This window comes from Salvelinus fontinalis, chromosome 4 (assembly GCF_029448725.1).
Source record: "Salvelinus fontinalis isolate EN_2023a chromosome 4, ASM2944872v1, whole genome shotgun sequence".
NCBI lineage: Eukaryota > Metazoa > Chordata > Actinopteri > Salmoniformes > Salmonidae > Salvelinus > Salvelinus fontinalis.
In genome coordinates, this window is record NC_074668.1 from 27254624 (window position 1) to 27272532 (window position 17909).

At 40.4% G+C, this 17909-nt stretch overlaps 1 protein-coding gene across 1 annotated transcript in view; it reads right to left on the reverse strand.

Moving 5' to 3' along the window:
• LOC129853453 (polypeptide N-acetylgalactosaminyltransferase 9) overlaps positions 1 to 17909 on the reverse strand; it is an 85055-nt gene that overhangs the window by 19986 nt on the left and 47160 nt on the right. The window contains exons 7-8 of the mRNA XM_055919504.1: positions 2694 to 2879; positions 789 to 926 (exon numbers count right to left, since the gene is read on the reverse strand). Of these exons, the coding sequence (XP_055775479.1) occupies positions 789 to 926; positions 2694 to 2879 (324 nt within the window). The remainder of the gene's footprint in view (positions 1 to 788; positions 927 to 2693; positions 2880 to 17909) is intronic.

A 17909-nucleotide genomic window follows, 5' to 3' on the forward strand; every position in this document is an offset into this window, starting at 1 on the left:
TACTTGAAAAGCTTATTGATTTTCTCCCCCGACTCTGATGTCGAAATCAATAAGTAAAAGTCATTTTATTTTACAATGATTCTGAATTGGCTGTCTGACTTCTTGCGCTCAATTTCTCATCCTGTCATAATCTTTTCCGCTGTGCAGGGTTGTGCAGCCGAGCTCAAACAATCAAGTTGGCATCGAAAGCTAATAAGTGTGTAATTAAAACTCATTACGGCGAAATTGCATCAAATTTTGTAGCTGCGCAGCGTTTCTGTGGAAACATGATACCTTTACCTTTCGATGACTCCCTCTAAATGAATGTATTTCCTTCAACATGTAATCTTTGCAGAAGTGCAGAAGCGGTGAAATACAATGTCAATGGTAGATTGATTGAGTGCACATTGTGTAAACATAGCTCGCGTGGTACTGTATGTGACATTAAGGAAATCACTGCTTCTTATAATGAAGCTCTGATATGCAAATACAGAGAAAAAAAACAAAGCACACCCTGCAATCACTGCAAGAGACAAGTGCGTGCCAAATAATTCAACAAAAGACTGAAGGAAAGATTTCATGAATTTGTGGGTTTGCAAATGAACTCATTTGAAATGTGTATTATTTGTAGAAAGTGTCTTCAAACACACAGTAGGCTGCAGCTATTCCACTCAAATATTTTTTTCTTTTTTAGTAGTGAAAATGTAAATCGGGTATTCCACTACACAGTATAGGTACTCCACTCAAAACATGCTTTTGTTTTTGTATCGCTATCGTTGATAGTGAATAGTGAACAGTGAATGTCTCACCTCCCCATATGTGATTGTGTTGTTGTAGATGCGCATCTCTGGGTAGACATTTTCCAGGTACCAGTGGAAGCTCCGACACTGCAGTCTCTTCCTCAGGGCTACCCGCTCAGACACATCCCCATAGTCAACCCCAGGGTTCTGGTAGCAACAGGAAAATAAATCACATTTAACATTTACCCAGGAGGCTATTACTTATTATCTACTTAGCTAAGCAACATGTGACTCCACTTGTTGTGGTTTGAATAGAAAAATGGAGGCCTGGAAAGACTGCTGGAAGGAGGAAGGGTAGAAAAAAGGAAAAGAGAAGCTGAGAGAGGAATAGTGGGTTTGGTTTAGAGATGGATGGATGGTGGCCTGTCATGTGGGACCCTCATTGTTCTTTCATTAGACATGTATGCTGTGCAAATTCTAATCAGCTGCTTAATTATGAGTCCTCACGGCCCCGCCGTGCCGGCTGGTGTTGTGCATGGAGGTGGCTGCTTAATAACTGCTCTGCTCTGAGCTCTGCACTGTGCCCTGGCCTCTGCAGCAGACATACACTGCCTCATTAAGAGGCACACTGACTTTAAAAATCTCCCTTTTCCACGGGTATCAACCATATTTTAATATCTGAGAATAATGGCATTGTCCTCTGTCTTCCTAACTAGCTACAACATGAGGCTAACAGATGCATACCATTTGGGAGACGTTATTTGGACTACCTGATGGTGGTAACCACAGTGAATCATGGACCCTGCACTCCTAGCAGAGTAACCAATAACCAATTATTCTGTGTGTGTGGTGGAGGGAATGGGAGATGGATTAGTTATAACATTAAACGTTTTGTACAGTACATAAAATAACTTCTGTGCCATGGGACAGAGAGGCAAAAGCACCATGTCAGTGGGATTGTAATTACATAAAGAATGTTATGCGATAAGCTAGTTTGTCTATAGGGTGCTGTCTTAGTTACTGTCGGAGGCCTTCAATCAGTAGGCTGCTCCTCCTGCATGCATCCATTGTACCTCTCCCTTCTTCTCCCTCGCTTTCTGCCACATTTACAGAGGCATTGGCCTCCCTAGGATTGTTACCTTAATGTGGTCCTGTGCAGGAGGCCTTGTTTGAGTGAAACACAATCCAAAGCTTGTTTCTACTGACAATAATGTTTTGAAAAACATACAATTTCTACCAGGCTGTGTTTTAATAAAGCATTGTCACCTGCCCCCTGTGACACACAGATCTTTTGCAGTACAGAATTTTTTGGGGATTATTGAAAATTATTATTTTCCAAGCCCATTTCAATGGCTCTTGAAAGCAATTACGTCTAAACTGATGTGTATGAAAGTGGACTCTGATTAAATGAAAGGCCCCCTCATTCATTTGGTTTCAGCTCTCAGCTCCACCACTCAGAGCCAGACGTCGTCGTTCAGATCTCACTGAGCTGCTCTGAAGGTTGAGTGGGATGAAATCGGAATTCTGAATTTCCATTGAGGCATAGTCTCTCTAGAGGGGCCCTGCCCGGCACAGAACAGGATGCTGTTCTGAATGAACAAGTGGTGAGGATGGAGGATGGAGGATGGAGGATGGATGGATGGGTGAGTAAAAGAGCAGACAGTGTTCGAACTCTGTGTTACTGTGTTAATAATACTGTGTTACCCTGCTGAGCTAAAGCTTTGGTATTAGCTAACACAAGTCTTCAGGTCTTAGGCAAGGTTACTCATGAGCTTGGTTCACCGAACCACCTCCATTACACTCAATAGAAATACGCCCTGTTTTGTCATAGAATGTCATTCTATTTATATCATCAATAGAAATAAGCCCTTTCTTTTCGTAGAATGTCATTCTATTTCTATCTTCACACAAGCCTTGACCGTGGCCGTATGTTTCTCCAAAGGTCCGGCGCTGTCAGACCATGGCTATGCTCACATTCATGGGGATATTCCAGGCCATGTAGACGTGGGACTTGTACTCGTCCATCCAGACCTCGGCGGCCCGCAGGGCGTTCCTCTTGGCATAGTAGTCAATGTCATTGTTGTACGGCTTCTTTGTCCGCTCGATGTGCGCCACTCTGGCGCAGGGCAGCACCTCCATGCTCCCGCCGCACTGCCACACCTAGAGAGGAGACAGCAGAGAGAGGACAGAGTCAAGCCTAGTCTAGAGGATTGTTTAGTAGTTCAGACAGAGAAAGCATCTGTATCTGCAAGATTTCCTGCTAGCTGTTATAGCTGCCTCCTTGTTTATCTTTTTACGGAGGAGGTTGTTTGCTTGATGCAGCAATTAGGTTCTACAGGCCATTCTTTTCTGCTGAAGTGGGTGAAAACAGGCCTGATAAATGGGTCTGTATGGGAATGGCCCATATATATGAGTGTCCCTAGAGAGTTTCCTGTGACACACAGTAACCCTGGCACTGGATTGTGGTTGAATAGTGTCTGTCTGTGAAAAAGTGGTAATACATAAAAATAAGTGGTAAAAGCATGTAATCCTGGAGAAAAACGTCCATCAATGCAAAAAGTATTGACTGACTACGGGCCTGAAAAATGCAATGACACTCAACTGTGACCGACTCAATACTCAAGGAAGGAAAATAGTGGCTGCATCATCAGCAACGACTACCAGAATGAATTCTTCCAGGTTATTGGAAAACAATTCCAACCTAAGGTGTCACACCCTGATCTGTTTCACCTGTCTTTGTGATTGTCTCCACCCCACTCCAGGTGTCGCCCATCTTCCCCATTATCCCCTGTGTATTTATACCTGTGTTCTCTGTTCTTCTGTTGACAAACAAGACGAACTGGCAAGTCAACCAGCGTTTTTGCCCCAGCTCCTGGTTTTCCCAGTCTCTCTTTTTCTCGCCCTCCTGGTTTTGACCCTTGCCTGTCCTGAAAATGAGCCCACCTGCTTGCCTGACCACTCTGCCTGCCCCTGAGCCTGCCTGCCAACCTGTACCTTAGCCCCACCTCTGGATTATTGACCACTGCCTACCCTGACCCTGAGCCTTCCTGCTGTTCGGTACCGTTGCCCCACCTCTGGTTTACAGACCCATGCCTGCCTTGACCTGTCTTGCCTGCCCCTGTTGGATTATTAAACCATTGTTAATTCGACGTTGTCTGCATCTGGGTCTTCACTTCATACCTGTTATAAGGATAACACTTGCCCAGACACAGAATTACAGCATATAAAGGAAAGTCAAAAGTAGAGAGGGAGAGAGAACTTAAACGAGAACATTTCCAACACCAGAGCAGAAAGATAGAGGACAGCATATGGTAATGTAGTCCTCCTGTCTTTTAAACTGCAGAGCCACCAGCACTCCGAGAGTCTCTTAATGACAATCTTCACAATGCAGAACAGATGTTCCAAACCATTAACATTCCACTGAACCCAACATTTACCTCATGCTCAGCATAAGAGGACACAGATAACTGCCTGCATGCCGCAGAAAAACACCCTGAAGAAACCAGGACATCCACCAGTCGAATTTATAGTACCGAAATACTAATACGTGTTTTAATTACATACTAATGAGTCACCACCCTAAAGTAAAAACTAAATTTAGACTAGCAGTGACATCACCATTGTTTTGGAGGGGTAGTAAGGAATACTTGACATGATAGTGACTTACTGTATGTGTACCACTAATGTTTCATATTTTGTGATAGCATGGATTCCACTGTGCTCCTACTTTATGTCAAACATAAAAGGGTTTCGTACCAAACTGCATGCAATGACGCATGTTGGTCCACTGAGTGAGTGTGGGCATGAGGCAGAGCAGAGGGAATTGAGTCAGTAGGAGAAATGTCATTTCTCAGATTCCATTGATTGATGGATCCCTAGTCAGGATACATTGTGGCAAAAGTTTGTTCTCCACCCTTTTTGCTGGACAGGGCTGCATAAATGAAACCCATTGCATTTACTTGGGACTTCCACTGACACTAAAAACAATGCTTGCATTGGAAAACATCCCTTTGCTAAGTGTATGACCCCAAAAAGACTGCCGCTATGCAAAGCATATACTCCTCCATCATTTCACTAGCAGTTTGTGGCAGCTTATGTTGGAACTTCTTGTACTTCACCGCACATAACGCAGAAGTATTTGAGCGATTGTATTACAAGCACTATACAAATAGAGTATGCTGTGCTGAGTGCTAACAAAAGGAGAAAGTATTCAAATATACCAAATAAATTCTTGCTGGTCTGTGAAATTCATTGAGGAAAGATGTTGGAGCCGCTAAGCCCCCAAGCCTTATCGTACTGTGTGCCACGTTCATGGAAATTAAATACATCAAACATTAATCAAGTCACTGTTACCATAACTTGCATATACTGTACAGTACCACTCAAGTGTGTTTAATTGAATGTTAATAAAGGCATAACATTAATACATTTGTTTTCTCCTCCATTCCCTGGCTGTGAAGGCCTTTGCCCTCCTCCAACTCACACCCTCAATGGTTGCATTTGACTCAATCAACCTCCATAGTGACCCAGATTGGTTGTAAACCCTCTCTTAGATTAAACAGCAGTGAAGTGTGGAGTGACCCTGGACTAATAAATCAATCAGCGCTATTACCATTACATGATCAATAGGCACCTTCATGGCTACAACATACAAACGACTTGCATTCATTGTGTGTCTGTGGATGACATTGCATTCACTAATAGATTGCTTATTATTTTACTGATCAATGGTTAGGTTTCAAATAACAAAGACCTAATCAAACAAACACAGACTCATCTTCAACCCTGCCTCTACTAAAGCACAAGCACTTAACTGATGAACATGCAGTGGTAATACACTATTATCAACATATTCAAATAATGATTGACATATTTTCATTAAAAACTTTATTTTGATGAATTTGTTCCTACTATTTCATCCTTCCACAAGATATAGTCCCGACACAAATCTAGGGTTGCTACCCAAGCCGGCTGGTTGTTCGTTCTATCGGTTCGTTTGCCAGAGATGCTACCCAGTAGCTCGTTCTTTTTGCTCTGTATCTATGGACATGGCCCAGTCGTTTGTTATAAATGTTCCATTGCCAAACTGGCTGGCAACGTTCGTATCTCTTGCTTGCTAGCTAGCCAACTATGGCTAACTTACGGTCACGTCAAAAAGTGCAGCCAGAATAACAGCAAAGTAGCTGCATTTGCATTTGTTTTAAGCTGTTTTCTAGTGACATTTATTTGGATACATCCATAACAATGAGCTAATGAGTTGCAATTTTGCCTGGCATAGAAAATGTGCTCACTCGTCAGGAGCTAGCCAACAACGCAGCTAACACAATCACTTCAATCACCTATATTCTCAGTCAATGTGCACACCAGAGTAATAGCTGGATCGTAAACAGGGATTTGCCAGATAAACGCTGTAGCTTTAGTCTGTACATAAATCATAACCCTCTGTGGTGCCTATCAAAGTCAACAAGAAACTCCTAGCTAGGCCTCCGTTACAGTCAGGACATTTTCAATGTGTTTTTTAAAAAACTGTGCAGGATAGCATTGGGTGATTGCAGAGATGGATCTGCACAGGTAATGCTTGTTTACTTATGGGAGAATCAAGTGTGTCAGAGTGGGTGTATCAAATCAAATCCAGTTCTATTTGTCACATGCACCTATTATAAATGGTGTAGACTTTACTGTGAAATGATTGCTTACAAGCCCTTCCCAACGATGCAGAGTTTAAAAATAAAATAGTAACACAAGAGGAATACAATTAAATACACAAGCATGAAGTTATAGCCTATGCAGGGAGGACAAGTACCAGATCAATGTGCAGAGGTACGAGATATGAGGTAGATATGTACTGTACATGAAGGCAGGGTAAAGTGACTAGGCATCAGGAAATATAATAATAAGAGTAAGAATAAGGAACAGAGTAGCAGCAGCAAAGGATCAGTGTAAAAGTGTGTGTCTGTGAGTGTGCGTTTGTGTTTGTGTTGTGTCGGTATGCGTACATTTGGGATGTATGGTTTTAACAGTGTGCGTTTATCTAAGATTGTCCTTTCTGTCTATTCTTGTAATCAGCCTGAATGACATTGAAAAAGCCTAATCAGATCAGACCAGACAAATCCTCTATGACAGGGTAGGTTTGGGAAATAAATAGCTAACAGACATCACAGAACATGGAGTCTGAGGAGAGTCAGGTCAGTTCCTTTTTTAAAACACACAAAATCATCAGTGATAATGTGACCTTTGCAGCATAAGAGATAGAGAGTGTTAGTCAATCAGAGAGAGAACAGGTGGTGTGCAGCAGGCCAGTACCAGGCAGAGGAAGGAGCAGACTGCAGGCTTCTCATGTATGTCACGTCTGTTCCAGGATGTCTTATGACGCTGCTGCCACTCTCTAGTAACTTTGGAGGTCTCAGCCAGGGCATTAGCTAAACAAATCAGACCAAATGCCTTTTTTTCCCTGGACACAAAAGGCATAATGATGATGTGATGATTGCACCAGGGCTGCGTGGAAAACACATTTATGCCATGCTGACAGAGCCTCGCCAGCACAGCTTGCGCCTGATATCCTCAAATAGACAATAATTGATCTGTATGTGAATCATCTGGCCTGTCAAGTCACGTTAAAAAGTGTTTTCTATAAGCAGTAATCAAACTTCTCACTACCACAGTAAAACAATAATTATCTCAAATGTATTAAGTTAAATTGGAGTCTTGCCCTGATATATGGTTGTTGATTCATATGGCATCATAGGAGTCAACAGCCATGCATCAGGGTAAGTTGGGGAACAACACAGAAGTATCATACACAGATTACCTTTTCACCTCTAAATAGATTATGAAACAAACTTCTTTAAGTATCTTATTATAGTTTCATAGGAATATATAGTGAAGTCTGATTTGCATAAATTCCTCTTTAAACACAGGATAGAGATCATTAAGAGGCATCACCTAACATAGGAGACTGTTTACTTTGATGGAGAGGTAATTTAATTGCTAATATAATTGCCGTTGTGTGGCGTTAGTTAATTGGCACAGGACCATTTGGGTGAGCTAAGCCCGAGAGGGATATAGGAAACATAAACTGTAAAAACCATAAAAATTATTAACAGCAGTAAACAGAATTGGAAACAGCACCATTACACAGTATCGCTACTAACCCGACATATTGGAGAATCTAAGGTCTATATAAGGTTCTGTTACTCAGAGGATCTCTTACATTAGTGTTCTTCAAACTTTCTTTTGCCATGTACTTTCTTTCATGAACCCTGAACGCAGCTCACTTTCCAGCCCACACTCTCAAACATCTAGATCCCCTGAACGCAGCTCACTCTCCAGATCCCAATCACCTGAATTCTAGTCACCTGTTCACACACCTGTCATTATCACACATTATTTAGTTCAGTTCTTTGCGCCCCATCACTGTGAGGTATTGTTTGTTTTATAACACGTCTTTCAGAGCGCTGGGTTTCCCATGATAAACTCCTCCAGTGTATGATCGTTTTTGCCTGCTTCACAAATGATGCCTTTTGTCTATTCCCTGCCTGTACTTTAGCCTATTGGATTTCCTGTTATCTACCTATTGCCTGATCTCCCAGACTACGTTACTAGCCTTTTCCCTGCCTGTACAGTTGCCCTTTTGAACCCCCTGTGTATGACCTTCTGCCTGCCCCTGGACCCAGTTACCTGCCTCCTCCTGTGGTCCTTTGCATTAAACACCTGCTGCGCCCTGCGCTTGAAACCAGCTCTCTGTCTTGCCTCATGTTCATTACATTACCCTCATTCAGTGGCCTGAAACTCATGGTTTAAAGGCCACAACAGGCCTGCAAGTTAGGTTGCAAAATTCTGGTAACTTTATCCAAAATTCCCCGGTTTCCAGGAATCTTCCAACCGGGATTTCTGTAAAACCTGGAAAAATTTCCAGAATTTTGTAACCCTACCTGCAAGTCACATTATGCTGGCTTGCAAAGTTATGTTGAATTTATTTTGTTGATGTGACATTTAATTTTGAGTCAGTACCACAAACATAAGTAATAATGACTTTTCATTGATTTTGAGATCAACTTACAAGAAGTATTTGAGTAAAAAAATGCAATGGGGTTTGTAGTGTAACTAGTGTGCCGAGTCGGTCCCTTCCAGTGACTTTAGGAGCTTCCTGGAGGGTCACAGAGTTAAGCGCCAATATTTATTGGTCATATTGTAAGCATGGTTGACTAAGCTAAGGACAATGGACCCTGGCATGACCCCAGCGGACCTCTGGTTACTATAAACTCCATGTTGTGTATGTCTGTTATTCAGAAAACTGTGGGGACTGGAGGGCATTTGCCAAACGAAAAACATACATTTTCCATAACTACAGTATGTCACAGACAGTCAACTCTAAATGTATTGTAAAATGCCCTTGTTCTGCAAATTGCACACCTTTTGAGATTTGTAATCATATATACATGTACAGTGCCTTCGAAAAGTATTCAAATCCCTTGACTTTTTCCACATTTTGTTACGTTACAGCCTTATTCTAAAATTGATTAAATATTTTTTTTTAAATCCTCAGCAATCTACACACAATACCCCATAATGACAAAGTGAAAACAGGTATTTTGTTTTTTTAAATGTAATAAAAATAAAATCTAAAATACCTTATTTACATAAGTATTCCGACCCTTTGCCATGAAACTCGAAATTGAGCTCAGATGCATCCTGTTTTCATTGATCATCCTTGAGATGTTTTTACAAGTGGATTGGAGTCCACCTGTGGTAAATTCAATTGTTTGGACATGATTTGGAAAGGCACACACCTGTCTATATAAGGTCTCACAGTTGACAGTGCATGTCAGAGCAAAAACCAAGCCATGTGATCGAAGGAATTGTCCGTAGAGCTTTGAGACAGGATTTGTGTCTGGCACCATCCCTACGGTGAAGCATGGTGGTGGCAGCATCATGCTGTTGGGATGTTTTTCAGCTGCAGGGACTGGGTTACTAGTCAGGATCGAGGGAAAGATGAACGGAGAAAAGTACAGAGAGATCCTTGATGAAAACCTGCTAAAAGGCGCTGAGGACCTCAGACTGGGGCGAAGGTTCACCTTCCGACAGGATAACTCAGAAGTGGCTTCGTGACAAGTCTTTGAATGTCCTTGAGTGGACCAGCCAGAGCCCAGACTTGAACCCGATCGAACATCTCCGGAGAAACTTGAAAATAGCTGTGCAGCAACGCTCCCCATCCAATCTGACAGAGCGTGAGAGTATCTACAGAGAAGAATTGGAGAAACTCCCCAAATACAGGCCATACCCAAGAAGACTATGCTGTAATCGCTGCCAAAGGTGCTTCAACAAAGTACTGAGTAAAGGGTCTAAATACTTATGTAAATGTGATATTTAAAAAAATATGTTTTTTATTTTTTATATAAATTGTCATTATGGGGTATTGTGTGTAGATTGATTAGGGGGAAAAAACACTTTGATCAATTTTAGAATAAGGCTGCAACATAACAAAATGTGGAAAAAGAAGGGATCTGAATACTTTCCAAAGGCAATGTATGTGTACATACAGGGAGGTATGCCATCAGCCATACGGTTATGAAAATCTATACCTTAGGTTAGCTAATGGTCTTCTCCCATTGACAATCACACAAATCACATAATTGACATTTCTGAGTTATAGCACTTGATACATTCAAAAATATATTCACCTCTCCCCACTCTTACATACTGTAAATGTATCCAATTTGCATAATCAAAGTTCTGGTAATAGTCAAGCTTCTCAAAGACAGTGGCTTTTAAACCGTTTTTGTATTGTGATATACAGTCCCAGCTACAATGCCTACAATCTTTTGAATATTCTTGTGACCTGTCAAATAAATTAGCTTTGACTCAGTTTTCCTTCTATATACTACTAATAATATAATAGCATATGCCATTTAGCAGATGCTTTTATCCAAAGAGACTTATGCAAGCATACATTTTTATGTATGGATGGTCCTGGGAATTGAACGCAATAACCCTGGCGTTACAAACTCCATGCTCTATCACATGACACAAGGGGACCAGCCACCAGTGTCTCCTGACCCATAGTGGGAGGGAGACACACTGACTGCCCTAAAGGTCCTCATTTCCATTTCTGCCACGGAGCTGCAATTCTGGGATCAATTTTGTGTCAAGTCAGAGCGAAGCAACCAATGGATGAGGGAGGATTAAAGGGATTGGGATATCTTAACCTTTTAAAACAAAGCCAGGTGAATTTCTTTAACAGTTTTACCGCCGGAGCCCTTACAGAGATTAACACTACAACACAGAATGGAAATATTCACAATGAAAAATAAGAAAGACATACTTGCATTTGTGGGCTTGTTTTACCACTGAGCTGTGTGTGTGTGTGTGTGTGTGTGTGTGCTTAGTTGTGTCTTAGGAATTTGTGTCTCTGTCTCTGTTCTTAATTGAAATGTTTCTCACTGGCTTCTAGAGTCTCTGTACCCAGGAGAGCTCTCTTCCTTTTAATGTAATATCTGATTTGCCCATTTCAAAGACATAGCAGGAAATCCTGACCACAAAGTGATATATTCTCCCATGAAGCTGTTTTGCTTTATGAAGTGAAAGAAATATTCCTCACATCTGTTTCTTGTAAGTTTTTGTGATGTACAGTGTGACTTTAAAGATGAATTCAATTTGAGAACCCCCACCGTGTAGTGTGGACATCAATAGCATTCAAACCACTGATGTAATCACTCCCCCATGCAAATCCCAAACACATCGATTGATTCAGCATGTGGATATGAAGAACAAAAATGGCATGATAGCATAACATCTTTCCCTCAAAGCTTCAGCTTGAATAGTAGAATACTTAACATTTCCTCTCTAACAGGCCATACTAATAAATCATAAGTGGTAAACCTTGGTTCGAGCACAATTCATTGGGCCTACACCCGTCAACTGGTGTTTTTGTCAGCCTCCATGTCACATGCATGCAACACCATAGTTAACACATTCAGAACTAGTCAGACCATTGTCTCTAAGGCTGTTAAGAATGACTAGAAGACCAGGCAGCAGCATAATAATGTGTTGCAATGCAAAGTCTATTCCGTCCCCTCCCAAATGGGGTGTCCAATGAGATGAGTGATGTTTCAGGCAGAATGAACTGAAGGTCTCTCTCTCTCTCTCATACCCAAAATGTAGAGTTCAAATCAGGATGTCTCAGTGATGTGATGCAGCGCTTTCAACTCTACGGTCATAACGTGCAAAGCAGTTGAATCCCCGGCTTTCTCATCGGCAGTCCCCTTAATTGTAGTGAGTTTGTCTGGCATACCAGTGCATTCCTCACTACTTAAGTGTTTCTTTTTGTAACAGCAGATTAGCTGTAAAAAATAATTTCCATCTTGTCAAACACATCTAACACCATCAAACACCCTCCAATTAAACTATCAAATTAAAAACGTGTTTTCTATAATGAGAAGGATGATCCAAGTTCAAGTCTGTGCATTTCAACGTATATTTAGGTAAGTATGGCAACTTCAGACAGAGTTGGATGGTTAATTAGCTTCACTTTTTCTTTTTGCATAACAGGCTCTGAAAACAGAGGGTTATGAAATGAACAATATGTCTTAAAGGATCTTAATTGCCTCGTCAATGTGTGTTTAAAGATAGGTGCAAGAGCAGTCACACTTGAAAGAGGCCTATAATGAAGTTTATGACTCATGTAGATAATAAGTGCGCTGACAAGTTCTGCCTAATTGCTACTCCCTGTGGCCCTGAATAGGAAAACTCTCTGTCTGGCTGTCGAGCGCTACAATATGTATTGAAACCCACATAACCTTGTCAATCTCCAAAAGGCATTCAGGGATTTCAAATACTTGAAAATAAGCTGGATGGGCTGTTAGGGAATCCCTATGTGTGGCGACTTCGTTGGGTGTGTTTCCCCACCTGTTGTTGTTGTGTTGGGACTTTCAATAAACGATTGTGCTACTGGGACTTCCTTGCTCTCCTGCTCCTGACTCCTGCACCTACCTTTTCTTAGGAAGCACCTAACAGTGACCTTTTTAAGTATTTAGTGGCAGATTCCTGGGTCAGCACTATACCTTATAAAACAATATAAACCCAGTCCAATTATCTGTGCGCACAGACACAAAATGTTTTGTTTTTTTAATAATTCAATACAGTAATGTGAGATCTATATGTGAAACATTTACATTTGACATTTTAGTAGTTGAATCACTTATCTGATGCTCTTATCTAGAGCAACTTGCAGTACATGTATTAATCTTAATAAAACAGCTAGGTAAGATAACCACATATCACAGTCAAATATGCAGGATACAAACATTCCTTTCTAGCTAAACAATGGATTGGCCTGTATATTGTTTAGCAAAAAAAAAAACATGTTTTCATACACATCTAAAATATACGAATTCAAGATCTGAGAACAGTAATATTTTATATACAAACAAAGGTACCCATAAGCAATCATTTCTGATGAGAAAACACAAATGTGAAACATTTGTGGATATAACGTTACAAAAATAAACTCTTGATCTATTTATACTTATTTACTTCAATATTAACTTATACAACTAGAATAGCCACATTGTAAACTCAAACCATTGAATGAATGGAGCATTAAAATCGTTCCTATATGGTATTTTAAGAAAGGTCTACATCACTGTTGTTCCTATTCTCCTCTGTGTCCTCCCTCCTCTGTGTCCTCCCTCCTCTGTGTCCTCCCTCCTCTGTGTCCTCCCTCCTCTGTGTCCTCCCTCCTATGACTAGTGGTGAGGTAGTGAGATAAAACCTACTGTAATGAAGCCTAGAGTAAATACCTCTCAGTCGATTAAGCCCCAGCAGATTGATTCAGGCCCTCTAAATAATTTATGTCTTGAAAAAGACAAATACTTGATCAATATGAAATGGTCCACCCATTGTTACCTTTGCACTGTTCCTATTGATGAAAAACAGATCTTTCCTCCCACGTCTTCTCAGTTAAAGGACTGTATTCTCTGAGAATTAATCATTCATGTAATGGGTAGATGAGCCAGTGGAGGAACGGAAAGGAAAGGAAGAAATCCACATGAGAGATACAGTATATTTGTAGTCGATATACGACACAGGCCAGGTCTCCTGTTGTACTGATCTCTCACACAAATGTACATATTTCTCATCATCTATCTCCATCTTCTCCCATGACTCTTCATGTCTGCCTTCAAACTGTGACGCAGTAGCCTAATGGGCAAATTCCCTCATGTAGTGGCTCAAATCCCCTCTCCTCTTCGGATATAATGATTTTGTACATGCTTCATCTTGAGATCTTGCTTCAATATATCCACATAACTTTTCTTCCTCATGATGCCATCTATTTTGTGAAGTGCACCAGTCCCTCCTGAAGCAAAGCACCCCCACAACATGATGCTGCCACCCCCGTGCTTCACAGTTGGGATGGTGTTCTTCTGCTTGCAATCCTCCCCCTTTTTCCTCCAAACATAACGATGGTCATTATGGCCAAATAGTTATATTTTTGTTTCATCAGACCAGAGGACATTTCTCCAAAAAGTACGATCTTTGTCCCCATATGCAGTTGCAAAGCGAAGTCTGGCTTTTTTATGGTGGTTTTGGAGCAGCGGCTTCTTCCTTTCTGAGCGGCCTTTCAGGATATGTCAATATAGGACTCGTTTTACTGTGGATATAGATACTTTTGTACCTGTTTCCTCCAGCATCTTCACAAGGTCCTTTGCTGTTGTTCTGGGATTGATTTTCACTTTTCGCACCAAAGTACGTTCATCTCTAGGAGACAGAACGCATCTCCTTCCTGAGCGGTATGAAAGCTGTGTGGTCCCATGGAGTTTATACCTACATACTATTGTTTGTACAGATGAACGTGGTAACTTCAGGCGTTTGAAAATTGCTCCCAAGGATGAAACAGACTTGTGGAGGTCTATATTTTTTTCTGAGGTCTTGGCTGATTTCTTTTGATTTTCCCATGATGTCAAGCAAAGAGGCACTGAGTTTGAAGGTAGGCCTTGAAATACATCCACAGGTACAACTCCAATTGACTCAAATGATGTCAATTCGCCTATCAGAAGATTCTAAAGCCATGACATAATTTTCTGGAATTTTCCAAGCTGTTTAAAGGCACAGTCGACTTAGTGTATGTAAACTTCTGACCCACTGGAATTGTGATACAGTGAATTATAAGTGAAATAATCTGTCTGTAAACAATTGTTGGAAAAATTACTTGTCATGCACAAAGTAGATGTCCTAACCGACTTGCCCAAACTATAGATGGTTAACAAGAAATGTGTGAAGTGGTTGAAAAACGAGTTTTAATGACACCAACCTAGGTATATGTAAACTTCACAGTGGGGAGAACAAGTATTTGATACACTGCCGATTTTGCAGGTTTTCCTACTTACAAAGCATGTAGAGGAAAAAATCCAGAAAATCACATTGTATGATTTTTAAGTAATTAATACTGTAGCTACATATTCCTGAGGGGACTTGAAAATGAAGGGCAGTGTTTTGGTCTCATGAGATGCTGTATCAGCAACCATAAGTGAGAGATGGAAAATGCATGACGCAATAAATGTGTATTGACACCTCTGGCAGAATTCATCATTTCTATTCCTTCTTGATATTTTTTTATTTTTGCAAACTCAGCCTCATGGTAAGCAATGTTTTCCTCTCTGATACCAGGGTGTGGGTTTCAAGTTAGACTTATTTATAAGTCACAGTGAACTGCAGCATAAATAAACTACCTGAATACTAATATTTTGGAAGAGCTGCAATGGCATCGATAATCAACATCATTAAATACCATGACAAAAATGAACTATTTGGTACACATACAGTACTGGGATAAATGGGAAAACTGTGATATCAAGAAACAGCAGAAACATTTACTTTAACATCTATAGTCTATATATCTTCCTCTCTTTATGATTTCTCCCACATTTCCATGAAAGCCCCTCCTATTCCCTGTAGTGTAAATACATCTCTAAACTGTACAGTGGAGGCTCTTCAGGGGAGGAAGGGGAGAACCATCCTCCTCAGTAAATTTCATAAAAATAAAAATAGTGAAACATAAAAAAAGTTTTCCTTTTTAGATAAAACTATAATGAATATATTCACGTCAACAAATAATTGATTAAACACACACTTTGGAATAAAGGTCTACAGTAGCCTCAACAGCAGTCAACAACAGCAGGGTTGCACCAGCTGCCTATCAGGGTTGGGTAGGTTACTTTCTAGAAGTAATGTTAGTTACTAGTTACTTGTCCAAAATTGTAATCAGTAACGTAACTTTTGGGTTACCAAAACTCAGTAACGTAATACGATTACATTCGGTTACTTTTAGATTACTTTCCCCTTAAGACGCATTCGAAGAAGAGAAAAATGTATGTTACCAATTGAACGACATCTATTGCAGGATAAATCAATGTTAAAATTGACATAGCTGGCTATATATGGGATGTTACATTTTACTTTATGGGTTGGTTATGTAGGCTTCTTGTAACCCATCGCTTTCTACTAAATATAATAATATGATTAAATTATATCTTTACATTAAAAACCTAAGTCTATCAGAATTTCAGTCATTCCAATAAATATTATACCCTTTGATCTTCAAGAATATGACTTGGAAATATGGAAGTATAGATTAGCCAAATTGTTTTACCTGAGCATAACCCCAAAACTAAGGTTTATTAGCCAGCCCTACTCTGTTGTTGATGAATTTGTGGTCACGGAGGACTGATTGGGCTCCTTGCTTCAAGTTGAAAAATAAATGCTGTGCTCATGGAATGGCATGCACTGAGCACTACTGAAAAGGGATATTTACATGTGAAAAATGATTGCCATATTCCGCATTTGCTATAGGCCTATTGTTTACCTTTTCGTTGGTGACACTATGATGTCTTGATAATATGCAGCTGTTTAATTCCATAGTTGAAACAATAACAAACTTTCTGAATTAAAAAGTTATCGTCGAAGTAATCATCTACTTTTTCAAAAGTATCTGTAATCTGATTACACTATTTTAGCTGGTAACATAAGGGATTACAGTTACATTTTTTTGTAATCCCTAACATGTTATGAATTACATGTAATGCATTACTCCCCAAACCTGCTGGCTATGGCTATCCAACACTGGAACGCTTTCAAGTCGCCACCGAGGCCCATCGGTGTAACTGCTAAACTGCTTGCTTAACTGTATACTGTAACGGGTTTACTATGTAGCTATGTTGACCATGACGTTACTAATGTCATTGGCTAATATGGTGACAACGATGTAGGCTGTGTGTTTGGAAAATAACTTTTCACATAGTCACAGACAGCTGATGTGTTGTGCACAGAAATCCACAAGGGAATGGAAACGGTGAAAGGAGGAGAGCGCATAGATGCGAGAAGGAATTTTAAAACAAAAACATTTTCCCCACTTTTTGTATGTGACTGCTATGAAAGTGCATTGCGTTTCAGTGTGATCAGGGGTGTATTCATTCCGCCGATTCTGTTTAAAAACGTTTCTTAAAATAGTAGCAAACGGAACGAAGCGGGGATAAACATACCGGAGTTTGTCCCAAAGAAACTCACGTTTGCAACTGTTGGACTAACGAGTACACCCTAGATACGCTTGGCGCACAACCGTGAGTCGAGGAAATTTCTGGTTGCGACAACCAATCATAGCGCCGTCTGCAACCAAGACGTAACCAAGAATTGCACTCACCAACCAATCCGAGACACCAGTGCAACCAAGAGGTAACCAAGAATTAACCGATGAAGTTATAGCTATGGCGGGACCTTTAAACTCTAGTAGAGGACCATGGAAAAATAAGTTTCTTCTTAGGAAATTTTGTTCGGGAGTTATCTTTCTTTTCTGAAGTAACGTTAGCTATGAGCTATGGCGGGAACTTTAAACGCTAGAAGAGGACCATGGAAAAATATATTTCCTCTCAGGTAATTTTGGCGAGTTATCTTTCTTTTCTGAAGTAACGTTAGCTATGTTAACAAGATTTATAGTGTAGCTACAGTAACGCGATCTAACGCGTTAGTAAACTGGTGTTTTGACACTGACACAGGTTATCGAAGTAAAGTAACGTTAGCTAGTTTAACGTCCGATGACTCTGACCATCAAAATAGTCTGTTAACCCCGCTATTTCCAAACGGGAGTTATTATTAGCTTATTACCGTAGCTAGCTATCTAAACAAAGTGTGATTTTATAG